General features: G+C 43.5%; 2 protein-coding genes and 3 long non-coding RNA genes across 14 annotated transcripts in view; 2 read left to right on the forward strand and 3 right to left on the reverse strand.

The window, feature by feature from the left end:
* LOC117967074 (histone deacetylase 7-like) overlaps positions 1 to 2,300 on the forward strand; it is a 66,990-nt gene extending 64,690 nt beyond the window's left edge. For all 10 annotated transcript variants that reach the window (XM_059011762.1, XM_059011763.1, XM_059011765.1 and 7 more), the window contains 2 exons: positions 862 to 1,012; positions 1,531 to 2,300. In XM_059011762.1, coding sequence (XP_058867745.1) covers positions 862 to 1,012; positions 1,531 to 1,570 — 191 coding nt within the window. In that variant the 3' untranslated portion in view covers positions 1,571 to 2,300. The remainder of the gene's footprint in view (positions 1 to 861; positions 1,013 to 1,530) is intronic.
* Positions 115 to 1,535, reverse strand: LOC131709321 (uncharacterized). The gene is made up of 4 exons (XR_009311481.1): positions 1,427 to 1,535; positions 1,178 to 1,271; positions 804 to 1,055; positions 115 to 253 (listed from the first exon to the last, which is right to left on the reverse strand). It is a non-coding gene; the product is annotated as an uncharacterized LOC131709321 (long non-coding RNA).
* LOC131709319 (uncharacterized) lies at positions 1,690 to 6,685 on the reverse strand. The gene is made up of 4 exons (XR_009311479.1): positions 6,515 to 6,685; positions 3,203 to 3,287; positions 1,971 to 3,065; positions 1,690 to 1,765 (listed from the first exon to the last, which is right to left on the reverse strand). It is a non-coding gene; the product is annotated as an uncharacterized LOC131709319 (long non-coding RNA).
* On the forward strand, positions 5,493 to 7,345 carry LOC131709320 (uncharacterized). Its single transcript, XR_009311480.1, has 2 exons — positions 5,493 to 5,976; positions 7,144 to 7,345. It is a non-coding gene; the product is annotated as an uncharacterized LOC131709320 (long non-coding RNA).
* Positions 7,346 to 11,783: 4,438 nt separating this feature from the next.
* On the reverse strand, positions 11,784 to 20,864 carry LOC117967056 (twist-related protein 2-like). Its single transcript, XM_059011458.1, has 2 exons — positions 20,037 to 20,864; positions 11,784 to 13,101 (listed from the first exon to the last, which is right to left on the reverse strand). Exon 1 carries the CDS (start codon positions 20,554 to 20,556, stop codon positions 20,053 to 20,055), a length of 504 nt encoding a protein of 167 aa, XP_058867441.1. The 5' UTR covers positions 20,557 to 20,864; the 3' UTR covers positions 11,784 to 13,101; positions 20,037 to 20,052.
* Between the last annotated feature and the right edge of the window lie 5,287 nt (positions 20,865 to 26,151).

Here is a 26,151-nt window from a genome sequence, read left to right on the forward strand (position 1 = left end):
TCCTCCCCTGAATTCCTGCTTTACATTTTTGTGTTCATCCCACCCCCTCCCTTCCTTTTTAGTTTTTGATCCTCTCCTCCTAGTTCGTCGTTTCTTCTTTTGATTTGAGGGGGGGGGGGGGGGGGGGGGGAGAGTGTAATTCCGTGTGGAAGGGGGAGCAGCAGTGTTGACAGTCATCTTCAAAAGGCTCGCTGGCACTGAGCCGGGTTCCACACTTTAATAAAATAAAAAGCTGCAAGGATTTTAGTTACTGCTGAAAAAAAAAAAAAAAAAAAAAAAAAATTAAAACAGTTAGAAATAATACACACTTGTCATAACTGATGTGTGTGTCAAAAAAAAAAAAATACCATTCATCTCTTATTTCAAGTGATCACCCACATTTTACAGTATGTTTGCACTTTCCTGTGGTTAAACTATGCCTTTACAATAGTTTATCCTGGTTTGTCTTGTTTTAATATGCTTTACCAGACCTCTCTGTGCTTTACAATGCTTCCCTGTGCTTTACCAGACCTCTCTGTGCTTTACAATGCTTCCCTATGCTTTACCAGACCTCTCTGTGCTTTACAATGCTTCCCTATGCTTTACCATGCCTCTCTGTGCTTTACAATGCTTCCCTATGCTTTACCAGACCTCTCTGTGCTTTACAATGCTTCCCTATGCTTTACCATGCCTCTCTGTGCTTTACAATGCTTCCCTATGCTTTATTCCACGTTGCTGTGCTTGCACTGTGGGAATCTTTTCTGTGGGCGTCTCTGATTGGAAGGAGGTGTGCGGGTGAGAGCAGGAATGGGACCATCCTGTACCTGTCTGGTTCAGGGAGAGGGGCTGCGGGGGTTGACGTTGTCCTGTTCTGTCTTGCAGGTAAATACTGGAAGTCTGTCCAGCGCTTCGGCCCCACGGCGGGATACTCGGTCCTGGAGGCTCAGAAACACGACCAGGAGGAGACGGACACGGTCACTGCGCTCGCCTCCCTGTCCGTGGGGGTCACTCCTGGGGTCACCACAGACAAGAGGTCAGTCCGAGTTGAACAGCGTCGCTGCTGCAGAGACACCTGCCTATGTATATAAAAGACACAAACACACACTATTGCATTGAAATAGTAATAGGGGAGAAGTGCAGTGGTCAATACTGAACCAGTCACATTACATCAGGGATGGGAATAATTAATAAAACTCACCTGAGCTTGTTACCTGTACACTGGGGCTAATCAAGTTCGTAGTAAAACCTGGAATGGGTGAAACTGCTGTGCAACAGGAGTCTTATTTCCAACCCTGTACAAAATACACCAACATCAAAATTACACCAGCCTGAGTAACTAGAATAGGAAAACCCTTCAGAGCTCATTTTGAAAGATTGAACAGAACAGTCTGCAGCATTGAAAAGAGAGAGTGAAGCCCAGATGAGATTCAGATAAAGCAGCACTGACCTCCACAGCCTCTTTATTAATGACTGTATCCTCCCCTCCGCTCGTTAGTGCAATCACAGGCTTGCTCTCTGATTTGCTAACTGACGGTCGCTCCCCTCTCGCAGGCTTCAAGATGAACCCATGGATGAGCAGGACTCCCTCTAGAGCACAGCGACCTGTGACCTACGAATCCCCCCACCCCACCCCACTCCCCGGTGCTGGGATCCTCTCCACTAAACAGGACAGCGAACACGGCCTGCACGCCCACAGTGCCTCCACTGCTCCCCTTCCTTCCACCGGAGTGATGACCTCGCCCCTCCGGGAACCTGCCTCGCCTTTCCAGGACCAAAGAAAACATTCCTGCTTTTTATAAGAAAAAAGAAAAAACAGGAAAGCCTTGGATCAGGAGATCACCTCGAATCTCTGGTGGCATCACAAACCTCAATTACTTTTCTTAAAGAAACAGGGTGTACAATGATGTCAAAGAACCTTTTTTTAAATGAAAGCACATTCCTCTACCTGATAAACAGAGATGCTGAAGCAGCGAGACTTCTCGTTTTCTTACCTTTTATCGTCTTAGCGAAGCGGACGTCTGTGCGGACAATCCTCCAGATTCCAGCCAGTCTTCAATGAACCTCGATCCCCTCCTGCCTTGTTATTGATCACCCCCCCGGCCACGGACTGGACGGCATTCGTTTTGCCTTGTATAGCGCCACATAGCGGTCATAAATGGATCTAACACTTTTAGTGAAGTTTGCTACGATATAGGTGGGTAGAAAATTGGTTTAGTTTTTGACCAACCTTTTTGATCACTTTTTTTTTTTTTTTTACTGTGGATTTTTGTTTTATTATTAAAACCACTAAAAACAAAAACGAACACAAGAAGAAAATAAAACTACCCCAGAAGGTATCAATCTGTGGTCTGTTAAAATTGCACTATGCATTCAGAAATGTGAACGACGCAACCCTTGGAACAGAATTCTTAAATTTGACTTTGATCATTTGTTTTAAGTTTTTTTTTTTCTCTTTATTTATTTCTTTTGTTTTTAAAACATGGACATTTTATCCTTTCCTATCAAAAGACAATTGAGTTTTGCCAGATTTAGGCCAAGTTGAAGACCAAAGACTTTGCAATGACATTCCATTGGGATCCGAGACACACACGCACAGCGTCTCATGTACTGAACTGTAACTAAGCTGGCCTGTGCTTTTTGAAACATCATTAGGTATAAACTGTGGCGCTTCACGGATCTCCTTCTAACAAGAATTAGATTAGGGTCAGCTTGCTCCGTCACGTTGGCCACTCCCAACAGAAACCGAGCACTCGCCCCCCCCCCAGTCTTCAAAAACACACGAATAATGAACCATCCAAAATCAACAGTACCTACAGCTGTTCCACAGCCGTCTGTCCCCGAGGCTGGGAGCAATGGCCAGTGTGTGGAAGCCGCCAACGCGCTTTCTAATAATCTGTTCCGGGTGCACGACCCCAGTAGATTCATGAGAGAACGAAGCCGTTAGATCCAGGCTTGTTAAAGCCGAATACCCAGGGCCATGTAACCGCGTGCCTTCCCCAAATCGCTCCAGCGCTGCCTGCCGCTCGCCCAGTCCGATGCAGCGAGTGGAGACCGAAAGTGTGTCTTAAACCCCCTCCGGGGAAGAGCTGCAAAAAACGAAATATTGGATTACATTGAAAAAGTAACATGCAAAAAGCTTTTATTAATAGAAATCATTCCAAATTTATCATTGATTGTATAAAAAAATAAAACAGTATTTTAACCTGTGGATAAGTAAACCTACTGTATTGTATAGTTTGAAAATCTTAATAACGTTGCGTTATCATGTTGTGTTTGGGGTTTTTTTCCATCCTAAATTCCAATTCCAGCTGTAACGAAAGGAAACAAAAGTAATAAAAAAGTCAATTTCCAGTAGGACTTTGAAACCAGTAACCCATCGCACAGCGGGATCACTCACCAGTAACTCAACAGGACAGGAAGCCTTCATATTGTGTTGCTTAACCTTACCTCTCACAAGCACTTAACTCATGGTTTTAAAAAAAATAAAAAATTACGCTACAATGCACAAATCGGAACACTCTGTGTGTTCTAGTTCTGGTTCTGGTTCCGCTCCGGCATTCTGTCCTGGCTGGGGTTCAGTTGACCTGTGAATAACGTTCGATCAAAAGACCCAGCTAACGCAGCCGTAGCGTCCTGTAGACGGGGGAACAAGCCCGGACGCTCCGAATGTCCGTCTGTTTACTGCGCAACGAAGCGACGCGTGAATGAAGCATGGAGGCTGAAAGTATTCGTCTTTCTATGCAATATTTCTAGGGCATGACCACCCTTGTTATAGGACCATTAATGTCTTTTCTACTGTTTTTTTAAAACAACGCCTGTGACCAAAACCCTTAACACCCACGGTGCCTCGCCTGGCTCCATTCCAGCTGCGTCCTCCACAAACTGGAGGAGAACAGCTGGATTCTTAAATATGATATAGATTTTATTTTATTTTTTGTTCTGTATGTAAATACGAGAATGACAATGTTTGTTTCTATCCTGAATTAAAAAATGGATTAAAAAAGTGAGTCTCTTCTTATTTCAGTTGTCCTTCAGTTGCGTGCTGTAATATTGTTATTTCAGTCCCTGATTTTTTCTCCCTGGTTCAAGATAATGTGCTGCAGGAACATGAAGGCGAGTATCAAAGCTTCACAGCCTCCCTCTGCTCTGTGCTGGTGAAACGGAGGGAGGGAGGCTCTTCTCCCTGCTTTGCAGCCTCCCTCTGCTCTGTGCTGGTGAAACAGAGGAAGTGAGGCTCTTCTCCCTGCTTCGCAGCCTCCCTCTGCTCTGTGCTGGTGAAACAGAGGAAGGGAGGCTCTTTTATTTGCCTAACAGACAGCAAAGTGGTATTGTTGTGTAATATTAATGAAAGCACTGCAACTTCCAGACTGAACCCCACCCCCTTTCAAAAGGTATGCTGCTGTTTGAAAGCATTGCTGGGAAGCACAGCAAGACGATCCCTCCGCTCTCTCCTGCAATCTGCAAGTCATTTACTGTGTGTTTGGATTCAAAAACGAGAAGGCATGTTGCAGCTATTTGAGCAAACGTTTAATTTGAAGTTGAAATGTTTCCTTTGTGGTTTTTTTTTTCTTTAAGTATTTCAGGCGTGCAGAATCTCATCTGCTTCGGACGAGCTGCCGAGGTTTCCTGGGATTTGGGATCCTGGATAACAGTCGCTCCCAAGCAAGTTTCCTATTCTCTAAAGCCGATGCGCTGAATCTGTAATGCCATAGAAAGGCAAGTCCCTCTGTTCTGTGCTTGTGGAGCACAGAGAGGCTGTCCTGCTCTCTCCACAGCCTCCCTCTGCTCTGTGCTTGTGGAGCGCAGAGAGGCTCTGCTAGTCTCTCCACAGCAGGACTCTGTCAGGGACGCACACGCCCCGGGACCCCCCTGGCAGTGCGGGGTGAGGCGGGTCGGGCCGGGCCAGAGGGTTCCCTCTGAAGCCGGTGTCATGTCTCTGCAAGGAAGCAGGGTCCACTGAGACGTCTCTGCAGCTCACCGGAGACGGGCCTGCCCGCCAAGGGAGAGGGTCCGGGTGCGAGCCTGCTCTTCTCTAGCGCGGCCGCTGGACCAGAGCACATGGTGCAGGAGGAGCAGACCCTGGGAGTGCTAACGGGCGGTCAGTACCCTGCAGATGCAGTTTCACACGCTGTCCTGAACGTACACCCCTTTCCAGTATGAACCTCTGTCTGTTCCACCAGCAGAACAGAGGGAAGCTTAACTCTTAAGGGGAGTGCGTTCGCTTGCAACAGCAATGCATTCAGGACAGCATGTGAAACTGCATCCACTCGGTACTGACCGCACGTTAGCACTCCCAGGGTCTGCTCCTCCTGCACCATGTGCTCTGGTCCAGCGGCCGCGCTAGAGAAGAGCAGGCTCGCACCCGGACCCTCTCCCTTGGTGGGCAGGCCCGTCTCCGGTGAGCTGCAGAGACGTCTCAGTGGACCCTGCTTCCTTGCAGAGACATGACACCGGCTTCAGAGGGAACCCTCCGGCCCGGCCCGACCCGCCTCGCCCCGCACTGCCAGGGGGGTCCCGGGGCGTGTGCGTCCCTGACAGAGTCCTGCTGTGGAGAGACTAGCAGAGCCTCACTGCGCTCCACAAGCACAGAGCAGAGGGAGGCTGTGGAGAGAGCAGGACAGCCTCCCTTCCCGTTTGGCCCAGGCTACCATGTGTTTTAAACACTCAGGTCAAGTGGGGGCGCTACGCAGTCAGGAGTCCAGGTGCAGTCCTGGCTGACTCCGCCCCTTCCAGGTACCCCCTGACCCAGGCCACGCCCATTCCACCGAGCAGTAAGATGGCGTTGAGAGCAATTGGGCGTGCTGGACTCCAAGCAGATACTGAAACAGAGTTTATTCGACGTTTTAGTGTTTTTTCCGGCTCAAAATAAGCATTCAGAGATCTACACGCTTAGTTCTCTAGTCGAAGACCTGTTCTGTAGCCGTTTAAAAAAAAAAAAACAGCAGTGAGAAAAAGGAGACGTTTGTCAGGAGACGGCGTCGAACAGAAAACAAAAAGGTAAGTTAAACACCTTAACGTTTTAAACTATCTTTATAGAGAAACGCTGTCTGAACTGGTTGCAATGCAAGGTGTACTCGTGTGTTTAAGTTATGGCTGTATATTTGTTTGAATTTCTAGGTTTCAACAAAGCACGTGTAACACACGTGTTGGGTAGACACGTGCAAACACCTGCCTTCAAGCATTCCGCCTTAACTTTTAACAAACTTTTTAATTTGGCATAAGATTTGTTTGCAATAGCTGGTCTGTTACACTTTTTTGTTTTACTAAAGCACTGTGCTCAAGATAAGGTTTTTTAAAAAAAAAAGTTTTGTTGCAACAGGTAATGCTTGCTCTTGCCTTAACGTTTTAAAATATTAAATACGCTTTTTAAAAAAAATAAAAAGTCGTATATTTAAAAGAACGACGTTATAAAATGTAGCAATTAATGAAAAAATAGACTTGCATATTCCAGCACAATTTTAATTCATAGATATAGCTTAAAATGTTGCTTTAGAAAAAATATTATATATAATATATATATAGTATATAAACCCACCTTTGTTGTTTTTAAAACCAGTGTATGCATTTTAGTTGCTAGAATGAGTTGCATTTGTATTTTCTCCTCGAGTAGAAAGTGTACCTCGATGCTGTTCTCACACGCAGGGTGGCGGCGGCAGTTTTGCAGGACCGGCACACCGGGAGCTTCCACGGGAACCGGCTGTGTCGCAAGCACCGCGCGTTAACGTGTTGCTCACAACCGCCCTCTATTTATACCATTTGCCTTAATTGGTCAGGTGTGCAATTAGTGCATTTGCAGGGCACGGTGTGTGTGGGCTGTGTGAGAGACTGACCTCAGTCCAGTTGTTAGTATCTCGCTGTAGATGATCTGTTAAGGATAGTGACACCTAGTTATTTTATTATCATGTTAAAAGCATAATAGTGGAAAGAGGTATGAAGTGTGGATAACAGCATTTATTAAAGCAAGCTTATGCTGTGTAGGCGATGTATTTAATCCCAACGTTAATGATGCATAATATCGTTCTAGCATGACCTAACACAGCTTTTCCTTCATGTGTAAACAATGCGGACTCCTGCACCGTGTTGTGCCTTATTCGTGTTTGTCTTTGTTCGATTAAACACTGCACAGATTAAACAGCTATTCTGTGTTTGCGTTTTGTGTTCCAGATCCCAGGGAATGGTGGTGATGTGGTCGTTTTGTTCCAGCTGGAGAGCCGTTGCTCTTGCGTGTTGTGTAAACGCACGCCTGGCACTGATGCGCACACTGCATGTCATAACCCCGCTGTGTATTTGATACTCATTCACAGTGCCCAGCCTGTGCTACTTTTGTGAAATGAATGCAAATAAAGCCTTTCCTGTTTCTATCTGTGTTTTTTTTTTAATAGTACTGTTTATCTGACCAGTCAAGCCTCCATCCACACGGCATGGTCTGTTTGATACTTCATGGACTAAACCTCTTATGCTGGGTTGTTTTTCACACACCAAATGCTATATAGTTTTTTTCCTAGCAAAGGGGGGAGAGGGGGAAGCCAACACTGGGAGGTGGTACTTTGACAGCAAGGACATAACCAGCCCACTTGTGTCCTCTTTCAGTTTGTTCAGAGCCCTGTCCTGCTCTATACAAATCCACTGCGGGGTATGAGAGCTCTACCAGTGGTAATGCAGCAAACAAAAACATTGAAAAAAACACATACAAGTGCATTTGAATGTCAAGCCTTTATTATGTACAATGCACACATATTTATACAATGCATTACAAGGCAGTTATATAAGCACAAGAAGATGTAAATAACAAGCTTTTAAAGTCTGCAATTGAATAAATCAGATGTTTGTTTTTTTAACTGTTAAAACGTGAACTGGTGGTTTCACAGACTGCCGATTACTTAAGGGAAAGTTAAACAGTCCAGGGCACAAGATCCCGTCACTCATCCAGCTTACATGAAAAAAGAAATCGCCAACTCAAGTTAACAAATCGAACGCTACACAGCGTACTGAAGTACAGATACTGGGTTACATTACACACGCAGCACATGCGTCTGGTTGAAACGCTGGCTTTCCAGAGGAAAAAGTCACAAGAACGGTTTCTATGACTCATCCAACAAGACTCCCTTTAAAAGAGGCAGAACCGCAGATCTAATGATGTGCATCAGTGCTGGGGACCGGAGTCGAGCTGTCCTGAAAAACAAACAAGAAACGAGATGTTAGTAAAGACAGAAGATACAGCAGGACACACCCACACTGACACACACAGTGCTTTCAACCTCCGGCTCAAGTGGTGTTTGCAAGCCATTGTCAAAAACAAATAGGATCCATAACTTTAAAGCCGGTACTGCAAAATAGTACTAGTATTTATTTATTTATTTATTTACTGCCAACGTATATTATTTACTGGGTTACAAAAAATAATTACTGTTGTGCATTGTGAACCTGATCAAATATCCACAACAGTGCTCACCTGCGGATGCGCGCTTCATGTGCCACCATACAGATGCAGCCCGGGGTGATGGGGTGACGGGGATAAACCATTGCCCTTAAGCACTACACTCGGTATCCATGCATTCCGTCCTGTTGCAGGGTCCCCTGGAAGCAGAAAGAAAAAGTACTTGTTAGTTTCGCGCATGTCCCTGTGGAACCCCTCCCTCACATCCTGGTTCAGAAACAACTTACTTTTCAAATAACTATAAAAACCTGATTTATTTATACAGCGTCTTTCACACACAGTGTCCCCAAAGCGCTTTACAATACAAGCCTTTGTGAAGGACGTCAATCTGAAAATAACGCTACCGATTTCAATCACGAGTTCGGATATAGTACACTGCGAGTCTAGAAAAAGCTAAACTTTTTCTACTGTTTTAAATAAAAAAAAAAAACTGAAATACCAAAATATGTGTTTGTATTAGTATTTTCCAGTATTGACGCACATTAACCGGAGACGGCAGAGATTATGAGAAACCTCACTCACAGTCACCTAGATGGCATCTACGAAACATTCCGATAGAATGACTAGCTTTGGAGGGAAAAAAATCGCAATCTTGTAAATTAGACATTTAAAAGCAGGGTTTCTATTGCTTACACAGAGAGCAGCAGACAGGATGTGGGTGCGTGTTCCCTGGGATAAGTGCTTAAGTGTGTGTGAAGATAAAAACACGACTCACCCTCCTGAGAACCGGGTCTTCATGCTTCCCTCACAGCATCTGCAAAATAATGCAAGGGGCAGAACTCGGCAACAGTACAGCCTTTGTCTACGGTTTATTTAAACCGTCATCTGACCACGTTATTAATCTCATACTGTACTTCCATCAATTTCACGGTGCAGTGCCGCACATGAGTAATATTATTTTGCATATTTGAAATATTAAATTAAGTTGGGCACAGGTGTAGAAAGACTGGCCAGCTGACAGAATTTGAATGAGTTTAATGATTTCAATCAGGTCTTAATTCAAACACTAACTTAACACGAGGGTTACGAGCATAAAAGAATCTATTGCAACTCGTTTCGTTTGGTTGCAAACTTACTGTGCTCTTCAGAGTGTCACCATCAAAACTAGATGTTTTTGCATTGGCCCGTCTTTCTGCACCAGTAAACAGCGTGACCCGTCTTTCTGCACCTGTGCCGGGGTGTAGGTGTAGAGCGACCGGCCAGCTGAGAGAATTGTATGATTTAAATTGTATTCGTACATCTAACTGAATTTATAAATGACTGAATCAAGGAAAAAGATAGCATGCAAAAGAATCCGATGCACAAAGGAGGTCTGAAATAAATCACAACACACACACAACGTAAAGTCCAAACGAAGTTAACATTCACTGAAAAAAAAGACAGCTCAACGTTCTTCTATAATATATATATATATATATATATATATATATATATATATATATATATATATATATATATAAATAATCTGTGGGTTTCATTATGAAAACTTAACTTTCTGCACACTGAAATTATATCATGCGGCATCATGAATTGTAATGCACAATTTTTCTGTAGGGCGAAAAACTCGCTAGGATTAATTACAGAAATGCATACAAAATGAATACCCCCACATCCTCAGTTTCTGTACTAATTCCTTTAAAAAAAAACTTAAAAACTTACCGGTAATTTGACATGCCGCCAGGTGTCGAGAACAAACACAGGCAGGCTGTATCCAAACACTGGTCTCGGCAAAAAAAAACCAGGACCAGCGATGGGGAAGCTAACGACACGCTCGTCCCGTGGAGATCCCAGTTTAAACACGAACGCGCTCTCCAGATTCAGATCAAGTTGCTCTCGTCGCCATCTTGCCGCCCGCTACCTGGGAGGGGGCGGGGCCTCGATACACCTGTGGATCGGCGCCGCGGTGCAATTCAGCACACCTGAGAGCAAACTCTCTAAAAATGTGACAGCACGCTGTGTTCATCGGGAGAATGTGGCTCACGGCTCAAGTGCACAACGCTTATTTAGAGCAGAAGGAAAACAAACATGTTTTGTTACTATGCATTTTAAACACTAAACAATTCATATTACATGTCGTCTGTCGCTTTACGCTGAACTAGTGCAAGACTCTTTTTTTTTGTTAATGGGAAGCATGCCCCCTGGTGGTCATATGTATCAAAGTAGTATCAAATGCAGTTCATTTATGTTTGTTTTTTTCTTTAAAAGGTGTAGTCGCCTCCTAAAGGCGGTGACATTAATGACCCGTTCGCTTTATTGTATTCTGCACTATGACTTGCGGACCGACACTGGAAGAGAGGGCTGGAAATCTGTTGTCTTTCTGGGCAAGCAGATCAGATCCACAAACGGAGACACGGGGTTGCAGGCAAACACAGGTTATTTTTTATTACCACAAGCAGATGCAGGGAGCACAGCCTGCAGTCCTCTGAGAGGAGAGGCTAGAGCAGCCCTCCAGAGAGGAGCGCACAGACTCACACGAAGCTCCCCCAGACACTGCAGGCTTATACAGAACAGCACACTCGTGAAAAGGAACAGAAAACTGGCAGTGGTACAAAACCAAGCAGGCTGATTTAAAAAAAAAAAAAAAAAAAAAGCTTTTAAATGCTTAAGGCGGCTTATGAACCTGTAATTGAACATAGCAGTACACAAGTCAAACATTTTTCCATTTCTGTTTTGCATCCTGAGTTATACCAGAGCTGCACTATATATAACCTCTTACAGCTGCAAGTATAGCAGTATGGCACGCAGGTCACGGGGGTGGGGGGGTAAGGGAGGGCTTGTGTCTCTGCACTGCATGCAATCCAGAAGAGGGATGTTGTTCCTGAAGGCTCTGAACTCCTCTTATTTTCGTAACTCTAGTTTGGTTGCATTACGGGTGGACTCTCCTTTCACAGAGAGCACTGAGGATTATAAGGTGTAGGGTTATAGCAGCGCTCATGTAAACGCTGCACACAACACGATCAGGAAACTCGTAAATAACTCAAGCAGGTCTTATTAGAAACACTTTTACAATGCAGATCGCAAACACCACCTGATTAAGATGCCAGTAAGCTGGGTTGAAGTGTCGGGGCAGCGAGCGGTTCGAGTGAGTCCAGGCAGCCTTTGCTGGAGCATTACAAAGTGGTTTAAGTTACAATACAGACTGCAGAAAACAAGAAGTTATTGCAACATAATGTACTTGTTAGAGTGTGGCTGCAGAACGCTATGATGTCAAGTACGGATGAGCAAAAAATAAAAACAGGTTTGCCATAAAGGTGTTATTGCTTGTCTTGACTAGCAGATCTATAGAGTACAGCAGAATGACAGAAACAAAATGCCATGCAATATACTACCTATATACTAAACATTATAGTGTAATATAGACTGTATATTTTAGTTTGCAGTCTGCACTCAGTGTGTGAGAGATATCACCATCACTGTTTTTTTTTTTTTTTTGTGTCTAAAAAGTTTTCTACTTTTGCTTTAATTTGTCTCACAGCTTGTACAACATTATATAACATTCTCTTCCTCCCCCCCCCCTTTATGTTTTTAATTAAAATACCCAAATCGCAGTCAAAGGCAACCAATGACACCTTGAAAGGGAGGACAAAATGCAATTCATTATTTAAAAAAAGAAAATGCTGATCCGCACGCAAGCCAAAGCGAGCGAGCACCAACCCTAACCCTAAAATGTGTTTTGTTCTGTCTCTCACACTGAACATTGCTTCTGCTTGTGCACCACATGATCACTGTTCTAGTTCTTCTGAACCCTCGGGTGCTTTCGCGTTGCAGTGAGTCAGTCCGCAGGGTATCCAGGTCAGGGATATGAAACGCAGGGCTGGAAAGGACCGGCCGGATTCCAGTTTGGGTTAGCATACAGTTCCAGTGATACCGAGTCGTTGAAGCTGAACTCTCCATTTGCTCGCAGATTAAAAGATGCCTTTGTATATATAAATAGCTTAGTAAATCAACTTTTTTTTTTCTTTCTTTAATTTATTTTTTTTATTTGTTAGCATAATAAAAAGTCAAAAGTCAAATTTTCTCCCCCTTCTCCCTCTCCCAAGTTCAGCAGACTGCTCTGCCTTTGAAAGTGGTCCCGGGAGCCCCTCTGCAAAGCTGATTCAAGGGACGTCTTCTTGGTGAGGAGTCAGGAATCTGATCAGCTGGTGTATCTGGTACTAGTGCTTTAACACCAAAGATTTTTAAAACTCTTCTGTTTTAACCAATCAGAAGGAAAGGGTTCTATTTACAGGTTAACCAATCCGAGTGAAGGGAAGAGGCTTCTTAACCCTCCCGCCTGCATGGTTTGTTGCCGTGGAGTCGAGGCAAGCGTCCATAGAAACAGAACCCTCGGTCGTGTTCCGGAGTTGCGGGCACATCTCTCTCTCTCTCTCTCTCTCTCTCTCTCTCTCTCTCTCTCTCTCTCTCTCTCTCTCTCCCGATTATTTTCATCCATCCATCTATCCATTTTATCGGGGGTTGGACGGAAATTATTCTACACCAGGAAAATCTTCATCATCATCATCATCATCATCAAAGCTTGAGATTTTACACTAATATTAAACTGTTCGCTTCTGTACAAGATTATGTACAATATATTTTTTATTATTATGTTTTTTTATTTTTTTTTTCAAAGTTTGTCCCTTGCTCAGAGGCAGATGGTAACGGTCTCCTCTTGAAAGACGATTCCAGCTGCTGACTGTCAGTCCCTAGAAGGAAAGAACAAGCATGCTGTTAGTCATTCGTTGCTGACCACATGGGTGACCCAGACATACAGCAAGTCAGACAGTGCTTGAGCAGCTACAAACCCTGGGAGGAGTACAGGTAACGAGACAGGAGACACAACAGCAGTGTGAGCTTTGAAGCTCAGAGAGGATTCACTTTGTACAGAAGTAGCACTTGTCTATGCAGAAGTCAGCTTCCTCACAACTGGATGAGTGGCTGCCAAGATATAGCTAAAAAAAACAACCGTGTAATACAGGTACAGAACCTACAGCCGGCAGGATACCCCCCCCCCCCCCCCGGCAAGTTTGAAGCTAGTTTAAAATCCTAGAAATTATAACACTATACATTATAATAATAATAAACAACAACAACAACACAAGTTTAACAAACACATTTTTGAGCCTCTGGTTTTTCCAGCATGTGTCTAATTACGGCATGTCTTTTCCACCCTGCTGTCTTTCTCCATGCAAGTCAGCACAGGACAGGGCAGTAAATCTGTGTGTGGTTTGCACAGTCACATGGATACAATTATACTATAAAGCCCAAATTGCAAGGAATGGGTCGTTTCTCCAGATGGAGGATTTAACAGGCAGGCTCCGCTCGCGCCCAGGCTTTGCTTATTACCGGAGATGCTGAAGAATGCGCCCCGCTGTTTCTGTGCGCGCCCCAGTGACTCTAGTGGGGTGGCAGGTTTGATTCGTCATGGTAGGGGGCTAGTTTTCAAAAGCACCATTTGTAATGTTCTTGAAATGGCGTGCCTACTTTTAAAACCCCCTAAACTGAGATCTAATATGGGCCACCGTGCCTTCGTATATCAAGCATCTCATCTTGGGAATTCACTGCCTTCGAACATAAAAACAGCCTCTTCCCAACAGCTTTTAAAAACCACGCAGAAATATTTATTTTAAAATCTGACCAGGGTTGCAAACCCTGTCAATACTGACTATGACCAGGATCATGTACTGCAAATTTGAATGGTTTTATTTTTTTATTTTTTTACTGCTTCTATGAACTGTTTCTGTCCTGTTTGAATCTTTTTTTTTGGCATTGATTTGAAATAATGTTGTTTCTGCTGACTTCTCCAGCCAGGACCCCCTTGTAAACGAGACGTATATCTCAGGGGTTCTATCCTGGTCAAATAAAATACATTGGGCAAAAAAAAAAAAAAAAATGACATTGAAAGAGATTTGATCTGCAACGTATTGCATTTGCTCATGAATTTATCCTGCTTTACCACGATTCAAATAGTCTTATTTTTTACAATGCTTTACTGTGCTGTGAATTAACATGCTTGTACTATGCTTCGGTACGTTCTTACCATGACATAACACAGTACATTACTATGAGGGAGGTAAACAACAGAACATTATAATCAGTGAGACAACCCACTAACATCTTTATATACAGACACATAAATAAAAGTGGCTACATCTAGCATATTCCACCACAAAATGCTTTAAATTATTTTTTTCTACAAAAACCTGATATTCATTTGACCACAAACCACATCACAGCTGTTTTTCTCAGTTTGTTTCCCCTATTTGTGATCTGGAAAGCTGTTGTAATCAGAGATACGTCTGTAAGGCAGCAAGCAGACATTTCGCTATTACAGTTTGTAAACTTCAAACACGGGGGACAAAAAAAAAAAAAAAACTTTTCCAAATCACCCATCGCACAAAAATAGCTGGTCTGACTAGAAGATAGGGTGCAGGGAGGAACGTGTGCTTTTCATGTCCGGAAATTCTTTCAAAATTTAATTAAGAAATTTCAATATGCTGAAAAATAAAACTATAATTTGTACCATATTGCAGAAAAACTGTTTTTTTTTTAAATCTCTCGGATTAACAGGGTACCTCCTCCAATTCCTCATCAATGAAAGGAGGGCGAAGCACGCTTCGGTACAGTGGAGCATGCGTTATTGATTTCAGACATCCTTACACAGTGCAGAGGGTGTGCTGTGCACCGTGCATCCTTACACAGTGCAGAGGGTGTGCTGTGCACCGTGCATCCTTACACAGTGCAGAGGGTGTGCTGTGCACCGTGCATCCTTACACAGTGCAGAGGGTGTGCTGTGCACCGTGCATCCTTACACAGTGCAGAGGGTGTGCTGTGCACCGTGCATCCTTACACAGTGCAGAGGGTGTGCTGTGCACCGTGCACCCTTACACAGTGCAGAGGGTGTGCTGTGCACCGTGCACCCTTACACAGTGCAGAGGGTGTGCTGTGCACCGTGCATCCTTACACAGTGCAGAGGGTGTGCTGTGCACCGTGCATCCTTACACAGTGCAGAGGGTGTGCTGTGCACCGTGCATCCTTACACAGTGCAGAGGGTGTGCTGTGCACCGTGCACCCTTACACAGTGCAGAGGGTGTGCTGTGCACCGTGCATCCTTACACAGTGCAGAGGGTGTGCTGTGCACCGTGCATCCTTACACAGTGCAGAGGGTGTGCTGTGCACCGTGCATCCTTACACAGTGCAGAGGGTGTGCTGTGCACCGTGCATCCTTACACAGTGCAGAGGGTGTGCTGTGCACCGTGCATCCTTACACAGTGCAGAGGGTGTGCTGTGCACCGTGCATCCTTACACAGTGCAGAGGGTGTGCTGTGCACCGTGCATCCTTACACAGTGCAGAGGGTGTGCTGTGCACCGTGCATCCTTACACAGTGCAGAGGGTGTGCTGTGCACCGTGCATCCTTACACAGTGCAGAGGGTGTGCTGTGCACCGTGCATCCTTACACAGTGCAGAGGGTGTGCTGTGTACCGTGCACCCGTACACAGTGCAGAGGGTGTGCTGTCCTTACACACAACACTATGTCTAATTAAAAGGATTATAAAGAAGGGAGGTCACCCAAACGCCTGCATCCTGCGTTTCTGGACAGTAAACAGAAAATATAATATATTGTTGCATCGCGGCCAGGCCAAATCTAATCCTGCATCCAATAAATTACGAAGAAGGCGCGGCGGTCTTTCGAAAACACGCAAACCGTTCCAGACAATGGAAAAATAACTGCGGTTTCAACCACTGTAAAGCTAGGGTTATGTGCACCGTCTACAAGACTTTGCCACAACCCATGTACAAGTTCACCATGGTACATGTGCGATGGTCATTTTGCAGGTATGCTTTACCACGGTCCTTGTCTGTGCCTCGCCATTCTTTCACAGTACTGTGCCGTGCTTTTCCCATGGCGTGCCACATGTAAACTATCTGCATTATCTTCTCTGTGCGTTGCTGTCACCTTGGTATTTGGCTGGGAAACTATTCTGAGTGGGGAGGAGAATGACTGCTTCATGTTCGTGTTCTGTGCTGATAATTTCTCAAAATGCCCTTTCCCCGGAAAAACACTTAATTAGATTAGCTCCCCGGGCCTGGACTGTGGAAAAACCAGCGCAGATATTTCACAAGCTGTCTCTGTCATGAGGGGGAGAGCGAGAGAGCTTGTGCCTGACTGACAGACCGGGCACGCACTGCACAGTTGAGAAACACACACAGAGAGACACACTCTCACACAGAGAAACACACACACACACAAATAGAAACACACACACAGAGGCAGCCACTCACACAGAGACAGATAGACACTCACAAACACAAAGAGAAACACACCAACCTGTTGCCTGTGGCCTGCACACACCTCGCTAATGTCTCACAACTGTTTCTAATCTTGAGGTTCCTGCCTGTCTGGGCTCTCAGTGGATCCTGATTGCAAGAAACTGGATATCAGATCCTGTCGTTGCTTAACTAGCAGCACCAAGCTCAAAGAGCTTCTAAAACTCATTGGAATGCTCTCAGATTAAAAGAACATTTTTTCCTCCTAAATTTTACCATTTAAATGACATACTTTTTTTTTTTTTTTTGAAAATGTTTTTTTTTTACTTTTTTTTTTAGACTAAATATTGCATAAATGGATGTTCTTAAATTTTAATTTTTTTTTGCATTTATTAAGAGTTTTGAAAATAGCTCTGTATAGCACATTGAGCATATAATCCACAAGTTCACAAGCACATAGTAACAGTATTATTTATTATCACCTATTTATGCTTCTTCCATAACTATTAAACAATAGAATGCTAAAGTTAAAACAGCAAAAGGAAACCTACAATTCAACGACAAATGTTTCGACTATAAATCTTTATCAATGTTTTTATTGATCTAATAACCATATACTGTGACACTCGAAACCCCAGTCCCCATTCTGCAAAGAGGGTTAATGGTGATGAGTTGTGTGCAAACAAGGCACTGAACCCCAAGACTCACTCCCAGAACATTAAACATCTCCAAACACTGAGAAATAGCAGAAGGAAGCTTTGATTAGATGAACGTTTCAGCGAGTGTCTCTCGACACGAAAGCCTTAAAAAACAAAACAAAGCACACACTTCTTGTTGAGACCTTTGCAATGGCAAATTTAGAAATACTGAAAGAAACGCAGCAAATTCAATGCCGAGGGCTTCCTTCTCAATGCCCGAGTAAAACGACTGGAACGGTATAAAAAACATGCCAGAAAAAAAGGAGAAGCAGTTCAGTTATTGTTTGTTCTTTCTAGTTTTATAATGCTACAGTGACTGTGTTTATAATGCTACAGTGACTGTGTTTATAATGCTACAGTGACTGTGTTTATAATGCTACAGTGACTGTGTTTATAATGCTACAGTGACTGTGTTTATAATGCTACAGTGACTGTGTTTATAATGCTACAGTGACTGTGTTTATAATGATAAAGTGACTGTGTTTATAATGCTACAGTGACTGTGTTTATAATGCTAGTGACTGTGTTTATAATGCTACAGTGACTGTGTTTATAATGCTACAGTGACTGTGTTCATAAAGCTAGTGACTGTGTTTATAATGCTACAGTGACTGTGTTTATAATGCTACAGTGACTGTGTTTATAATGCTAAAGTGACTGTGTTTATAATGCTAAAGTGACTGTGTTTATAATGCTAAAGCGACTGTTTATAATGCTACAGTGACTGTGTTTATAATGCTAAAGTGACTGTGTTTATAATGCTAAAGCAACTGTGTTTATAATGCTACAGTGACTGTGTTTATAATGCTACAGTGACTGTGTTTATAATGCTACCGTGACTGTGTTTATAATGATAAAGCGACTGTGTTTATAATGCTACAGTGACTGTGTTCATAAAGCTAGTGATTGTGTTTCTCACTGAAAATGGGTCATTTGCACTTGTGCTTTGTCTAAGTTTTAAACAAAACTTGCACAGTTTAAGCTTTGTTATTAACGAGGCACGATGTGGAATGAACGAATGACATTTACACTATTGCTATATTACAGTATTATATTGTACCGGGTATCAATTCATAAGAATTTGAGGTCACTATTTAAAAATGGATTATTTGAAAACATCACCAGTTCCTGATAGTTACTCTGAGTTAAGTTAAAATGATCACAAAATGGGCAAAAGTCAAATTATACAACACAACAGTGTTTAAAAAAATGTGTGTCTAAAATGTGTGTTTTTTTTTGGTTTTTTTTGGACATCACAAATAAACTTTTAAAAATTATTATTATTATTATTATTATTATTATTATTATTATTATTTATTTATTTTTACTGTCCATTGCAGAAGACAAGCGTTTAACAAACTGAAGATGGTTAAGCGGACACAAAAAGGTAAGTGCAATGCAGTAAAAACCTGGACTCGTGTTTTATTAAAAAAATGTGCATCCTGTAAGGGGCTGAGAGGTAATGCAATGGTGACGCAATAGAATAAGTGAGCTGTTCACTTCGTGATGGATTCATTAACTGGGTGAATATTGGTGTATTTCTGGAAATAAACACCACTGAGTTTATAAGGTCTTAATTCCATTAGTTTTTTATAAAGCAAATCTAAAATTTAACAACGTTCATGTATCAATAGTAGTACAAACAAGGAAATAATAGATTTATATAATTTTCTGTTACTCTGCTTCTTAATAAATAAACTCCTGGTAGTTCCTGGTAGGCGCTCGGCTTTGTTTTTCGTTCTCATTTTTGTAACTTTCGCGCATTCAGGCTCTTTGTATTAGCATGTTACCAATAAAAGCAGCATAGAATTGGTTTGTTACACCGTTAGAACAATATTTTAAAATAATAATAATAATAATAATAATAATAATAATAATAAGTACTATTTGAGATAAATGTTCTCAACAGATCCTACCATTACAATTCCACAAAACTATAATACACACTTCAGTATATTCTTCTGTAGATTATTATTATTATTATTATTATTATTATTATTATTAGCACATGTAAAATAATGTACCTTTAGAATAAGTAAAGTATTTGTTTTTGTGGTTTTGATTGTTATGGCTTCTGCTTTACTTTCAAACAAACAGAAATAAAATGCCAAGGATTTCAGGAAAACTGAACAAATAAACAGGAGAGGAAGAATAATAAAGGGGAGAGGGGAAGTCTTGGAGCAGTGACTGCCTGCTGATCTTCTGTGTCAGCTTCAGTGTAACAGAAAATTCTCCTGCATGATACTGTAACTGACATGAAGGAAAGAAAAAGAAAGAAAGAAAGAACGAACAAACTTGCTCTAGTACTGTAGCAATGAAAGAAAGAATAAAATAAACACTAACATACCAAATCAGTTCTACAATAACAAGTATCGATGCCATCACAGAGAGACAGAGCCCACAGAAATGACCTCCAATGAAAGCAGCGGGGTCGCCCTTTCACTGCAGTGCACTGCACTGAGAGTCAAGACTATGAGAAACTTAGTCAAGCAGACATACAGTTCAGCTAGCGCCTGACTTAGAATACCGACTGAGTGTTTCACAGCTATGGATGATGCACTGTACTGGCACTGCACTGTAAGGTAAAACTACAACTAATCCAACACTGGAGGAAACGCTTGCCCACTGGACTTTGTGAAGTCCTGGGTGGCGGATGCACTGCGCTGTACTGTACCTGGCTGGCTGGCTGGCTAGTGCGAGGCAGACATGGACCAGGCTCCCTCCATCCTCCACACGGAGAAGGCGTAGCTGAGCCGCTCGTGGGCCAGGTAGTTGCAGCTGGCCAGCTTGCTGTCCATCTCGTCGCTCTGCAGCACCTGGTACAGGAAGTCGATGTAGCGTGAGGCCAGCTTGAGGATCTGGATCTTGCTGAGCTTGTCGGAGGGCAGGGTGGGGATGATCTTGCGCAGGGAGGCAAAGGCGTCGTTCAGGGACTGGGTGCGCTGCCGCTCCCGCACGTTGGCGATCACGCGCTGGGTGTGCAGGTCTTCGAAGGACTGCGGGGGCCCCGTGTCCACGGGGCTCTTCTTGGGGCGCTTGGGCCCCGCCGGGATGGGATTGGGGCTCCCTCCGTCCTCGCTGTCCTTCTTGGTGTGGGGGATCCTCTTCCTGCCGCCGCACTTCTTCTGCAGCTCGTCCTCGCTGACAACCAGACCCCCCTCCGGGGAGTCGGGGCAGGCCAGGTCCTCTCTCATACTGCAGGGGGCCGTGGAATCCAATCTGCCTGCTCCTGAAATCACTACCGTGTAAAATAACAATGACAATTAATAATAATGATAATGATAACACTTAGCACTGCTGCAGCCCAAACTGAACCTCTACTCCCTGAGCATATCCGTTTATCCAGACAGTACTGGAATAGATGAAAGGGGGTGGGGGACGCAAATGCTTGGGGAATTAAAACAAGATCCGTCTTCCCTCTTCAGTCCTCAAAGTGTCAAGAGCAGCCTCAGGTCTCCTGCTCAACTTCACAAAACATCTGGATGTTCTGGAGCCACTTTCACAAGATCTCCAGCTCTTATTAGCTGGGGGAGGAGCCTCGGAACCCATTCATCTCCGCCTCCCATTGGCCGAGCCCCGGTCGGGGGAGTGGACAGCCTGAGCGTGTCGGCCAATCAGTGGCGGAACTGGAGTTTGTACAGAAGTTGTCTGAAGTTTATAGGTTCCAGATTTTTTTATGCCCCCTTCTTTGTTTAGAAACATTTAGAAAGTTTAGAAGAAAGGTGGTACCTCTCTCTCTCTCTCGGACTGGTTAACCCTGTCATTCCCAGTTCAAAGATAAATGCTTTGGGGGAAGTTGTCGGAAATGTTTTGAATGTTCAGTGTGGCGTGTGGGGTGAAGGGGCAGTTATTGTGTTTATATTATATCCGAGCCTCCCTATACGAGTACCCTGAAATTACAAGTCAGACGGCACAAGCAAACCCTGGAGATATGATAAAGTAGAAAAAATAACGTGCACTGTACTTTCACATGTGTTCACTTAACTGCCTTTTTGAAGATATTTATAGAAGTGACGCGTACGAAACACACACATGTGCCTCCCTGCCCCCTAGGCTGACACTTATCATTGAGTACCTAAGTGCAGAAACCTGCCATCCCAAAATGGATGGGTTTAGGGTTAGCATTGCTTTACAATGGATTCACTTTACCCCCCCAACAGCGTCACTTTAAAACGCTCCTTCAGGAAGGTAAGGCCTTAAATCATCTGCTTTTGAATTAAAAAAACTCTGATAGGTTGTACACAGAAGTATTTTATCACGTCAGTACCTAGACAGGCATGAAAAACCTGGATGAATGGATCCTTATTAAATGACTGCATGGATTATAACCACCATCGCAGGTATGGTAAAAAAAAAAAAAAAACTTATTTTAAATAAAACATCTTTTAAGGCACAAAGGCAAGTAAGCCTTCACTCACGCACACAGACAAACACACACAGGATGGTTCAGTTAAGGATTTGACCAGGCGACCCTTTGGCCCAGAGGTGAGAGGTGAGAGGGGAGAGGTGCCACCAGTTCCCTTCCGGCTCTGGCCCTTCCAGGGAGCCCCAGTGTGCGCGCGCGGATCAACTGTTATTTCTGCCTGATTGTCAGTAATTTCAGTCTACAGCTTCATGTAAACAAATTACATGGCACTCTCTGCACGGTTTAGGGAGAATGAAAGCAATTAAAATTGCGGTTCTGAGGAGCAGCTGGGGTTTGGTGCAATAAACATACTGAGGGTGGCCTGGTGGCTAGAGCAGGGGCCTGGAAGGCAGGTTCCCTTGGAGCTTGTGATTCTTCCATACATATATAACAGAGCACAAATCTACATCTAATAAAATATTTCATTTGATATATTTATATTACATAGATAGATAGAAAGCTAGACAGCAAGCTAGATAGATTGAAAGAGATAGATAGATACACTGCCCGGTAGATTAAAGCTAAAATATACTGACCAGCGAAACTAACTAACTGAATGAACGACTGACTGACTGTGAGAGTGCTGGAGGCTTTGCTTGTGTGATTCTGCAGAGCTGGTTTGGCACGGCACGTCTTGGGCAACGCTCCAAGGTGGGCGTGGCACGGAATCTTTTCGAAATACATGTGTGCCGCAATGGGGTTGCCATAGCAACGCAGGGACATCCAAGACTTGCATGTGAAATGTGCTTCTAGAACCCAGCTGCACATCGTCATCGCATATATCTCTATGCATGTATATATTATATACACTATATGCCCGCCGGTCACGATGTTTTAATTTCAGTTTTAGAAATTTTCAAAACAGTTTGTGTGAACTCTGTGGAGTTTGAGAAGTTGCCCTGCCCCCAAAAAATAAATAAATAAATAAATAAATAAATAAACATTATGCATTATAAAACAGATATATAGATAGGAAATGTAACATGGTTCAATTATACACACAGTGACTGTGGGGGAGATATATATACACACACATCACTCTACACAACACACTAAGTTTGCTTCATAAAGTCGAACGAAATCTGCTGAATAATGTCACGCTAACATATTGAATTACACACCACCACTTTGTATTTATCCCAGAAAAGAAACTGACAAATTGAAAGCGACATTTCAAAATCTAACATGAAATGGTAGACTTTTGCGATATCACTTTGTAGTTTTTTTTTATACATGATGTTAAACAAAATATCTAAATTATGTTCATATAGATTTTTTTTTTTTGATTTTTTTAAATGAATCCCAATCCTAAAATTCTAGGTAATACAAAACCTTAAGAATAATGAAACAGTCTAGCTAACTGTAATGTGACATTGTTTCTATCTGATACACACATTTCAGGTAACGTTGTATCACTGAATCAAATCAATAAAAAAAAAAAAAAAATCCTAAAAGGACATAAGAGCAGGGAGCGGCTTGTGTTCGATCCTCACCACGTCCTGTCTGAGTCGAAGCTCTGGTTTGCAGTCTGGCCCAGCCTGCATTGTTTTTGGCTGAGTGCTGTCAGTGTTGAGGTGGAGATAGTCCTCAGTACAGCCCTGCTGAGCTGCTGGGAAGCCACAGGGCTGACCAGACATCCCCCTCACTCACTCACGCGTACCCTGACGTCTCAACTGCCAGCCTGCACAGGCGCCAGAAGCCAAGGAGAGACAGTGGCAGGACGGCACCCAACAGGGATGGAAATAAGACTGCCATTGTATAGCAGTTTAATCCACTCCTGATTTTACTATGAGTTTAATAAGACACACCTGAGCTTGTTACTTATACACTAGTGCTAATCAAGCTGATAGTAAAACCTGGAATTGGGTGGAACTGCTGTGCAATAGGAGTCTTATTTCCGACCCTGCACAAGCCCTTTCACAGCACAGACGCTTCTCCTAAAATCGCAAGTAGTTTTCATTTTGACAGCCCTGCTTGAAAGACTAACACAGCGGCGGTGGAGTGACGATCTCGATGAAACTTTCCCCCCCCCCGTGTCTCCAGAAGGAGGCAGAGCGCCCCCTGTGTTTGGACCGCACTGTGCGCTCAGACTGTCGCTCAGTATAAACATTTCCAGCCTGCAGGTTTTTGGAATGTTCTCGCATGCGACTGTCTCCGAGTTTCATATACAGAAGATATTTGACTGCCTTGAGGTTTCTGCGCTGAAACAGCTATGTAAGCAACGGCTTACAATAATAATGTTTTCCATAAGGTAGCTGTCATAAAAAAATAAAAAAAATAATAAAGGTTCTGTACAACACACATAAACATACATAAAGCATCGAGCACGCCAGGCTGGCATCGGCGTACTTCAAAAAGACTCTGAGAGGATGTACGCGGACAGGCTGAGGTTTTAAAGAAAGCGGTCTGTCTCTGTCTCTCCGTCTGTCTGTCTGTCTGTCTGCGCAGATCCCTGGTTTGGAAGCAGTTAAAAGACGGCATTGTTCATTTAAAAAAAAAAAGGGTAAGCGCTCACCTAGCGTGCCATTGTCATGGAAACCCTGAGGAATGTTTAACAGGAAAAACATGGAAGGCCCTCGCTACGAAGAAACAGAACCAGATGCGCTGGTGTCGAGATGCCTTTGATCTCCGCAACGGGCCCTGATTGATGTTGCACATTTCATTTCCTTGTCAAAAAAAAAAAAAATAATAAAATGACATAATGTTTGGGTAACGCTGTTTTTTTTTACCCCTTCTTCTCTGCTGCTTCTCTCTAAAGACAGGGCGCCGCGAGAACGCCAAACAGATGAGCGCTTGCAGAAAGAAAAGAAAATGATCGGCCTTCGAGTGCCACGTTCATCCATCTACCGTCCCATATCTAAATCTCTCAATCACACATTTAGAGATATTGAGAGATCTTGCAAGCGCTGGTCCTCAGTGGATACAGCATGGATAGAAATAAGACTCCTATTGCATAGCAGTTTCCCCCATTCCAGGTTTTGCTATGAGCTTGGCCACAGTGTGTACAGGTAACATGCTCAGGTGTGTCAAAGTGTTAAGTGAGCCGCTCAGAGCAGCTCAGTGAACGAACCCACTTCACGGCACGCTCAGTTCTGCTCCCCCCTGAGCAGCTCCGAGCTGCAGAGCGGACTTCATCGGTGATCCGAGTGAGAGGAAAAACTCTCGCTCTGAGCCGCTCCGTTACTGAACACACCCAGTGGGTTCTGGAATGAGTGAAACTGCTATGCAATAGGAGTCTTATTTCTATTCTTGATGTACATTATTTATTTCACATGTCGTTTATTTAAGGGATGGAGAGGGAGAGGGAGAGCGAGAGGGATCTACGTCACTACAGGCATTACTGTGAAGAGATCCTGTGTCCTTCCTCTCTGACCCGCGACTGATAAAATACAAACCGCAGACAATCCAACACACACGTGGAGCCCGTCTCTTTCTCTCTCTTACACCCCGAAGCACCATCCCCAGATATTCCAGTGAATCATCGATAAATCACATGCCATTTCACAGGGACAGTCTCATTCCAATTGCACTTTGAAATAACGTCTGCAGTGCTTCACTCAAATTCATTCAGGATCTGTGGTTAGGTTATCCGTGCGACTGTAGAATTATCTGGAGGACAGTTACAAAACAGATACAGCAGCAGCTATTCAGATGGCACTCCTATAAGATAGATGAACGAGACTGCTTAAAATCGAGACAAAAAGTTATAAACATGCAGATGTGTATATCTCTCATTGAATCCTTATTTTTGTGCATCTCCAGATAATTCATTAAAAAATGCAATAAAAACTATACACCGACAATAAAACTAACCAAAAAAACTATACACCGACAATAAAAGCTAACTATTCTTCACTCAAAGCTTTAACAATTAGAATAAAAAAAAAATGAAAAGCATGAATGAAGTTGCCTCTATCGCCTTCCTTTTACTGCCTGACAGACAGCAGATCCCTGCGTGTGTCACTTTCAATCCAATCACACTGCGCTCAGCTCAGCTCAGATCCTGCAGTTTACACCTTAACATGTGGGCAGACAGGTACAGCACTCACACATCGACGGTACAGTGCAGTTTGAGATTTCCAAAGCGACTGCAAGGCAGCGAGGAACAGCAGGACCTGAAAATGACCTGCGAGTGGAAGACAGATTTGAAGAGTCGCAATGCAATGTATACAGTTTACAGTTTAAATCTAATTAGAATCAAAGGCAACCAGTAATACCCTAAAGGGGAGTAGATAATTGGGCTTTCTGCGCATTCCTGTAATGTATAGGTAGTGTGTATGTTCCATACTGCTACCACACCCCCCCCCCCACAACCCTGTATCCTGGGGTTACTAGGAGCCACATCTGGCATCCATTTCTCTCTGGTCAAGCGGCACTTCCTGTT

The sequence above is a fragment of the Acipenser ruthenus genome, chromosome 42 (genome assembly GCF_902713425.1).
Source record: "Acipenser ruthenus chromosome 42, fAciRut3.2 maternal haplotype, whole genome shotgun sequence".
Classification (NCBI taxonomy): Eukaryota; Metazoa; Chordata; class Actinopteri; order Acipenseriformes; family Acipenseridae; genus Acipenser; species Acipenser ruthenus.

Coding starts and splice junctions, on each gene's coding strand:
- LOC117967056 (XM_059011458.1), bottom strand. CDS start 20,556: ATGAGAGAGGACCTGGCCTGCCCCGACTCCCCGGAGGGGGGTCTGGTT.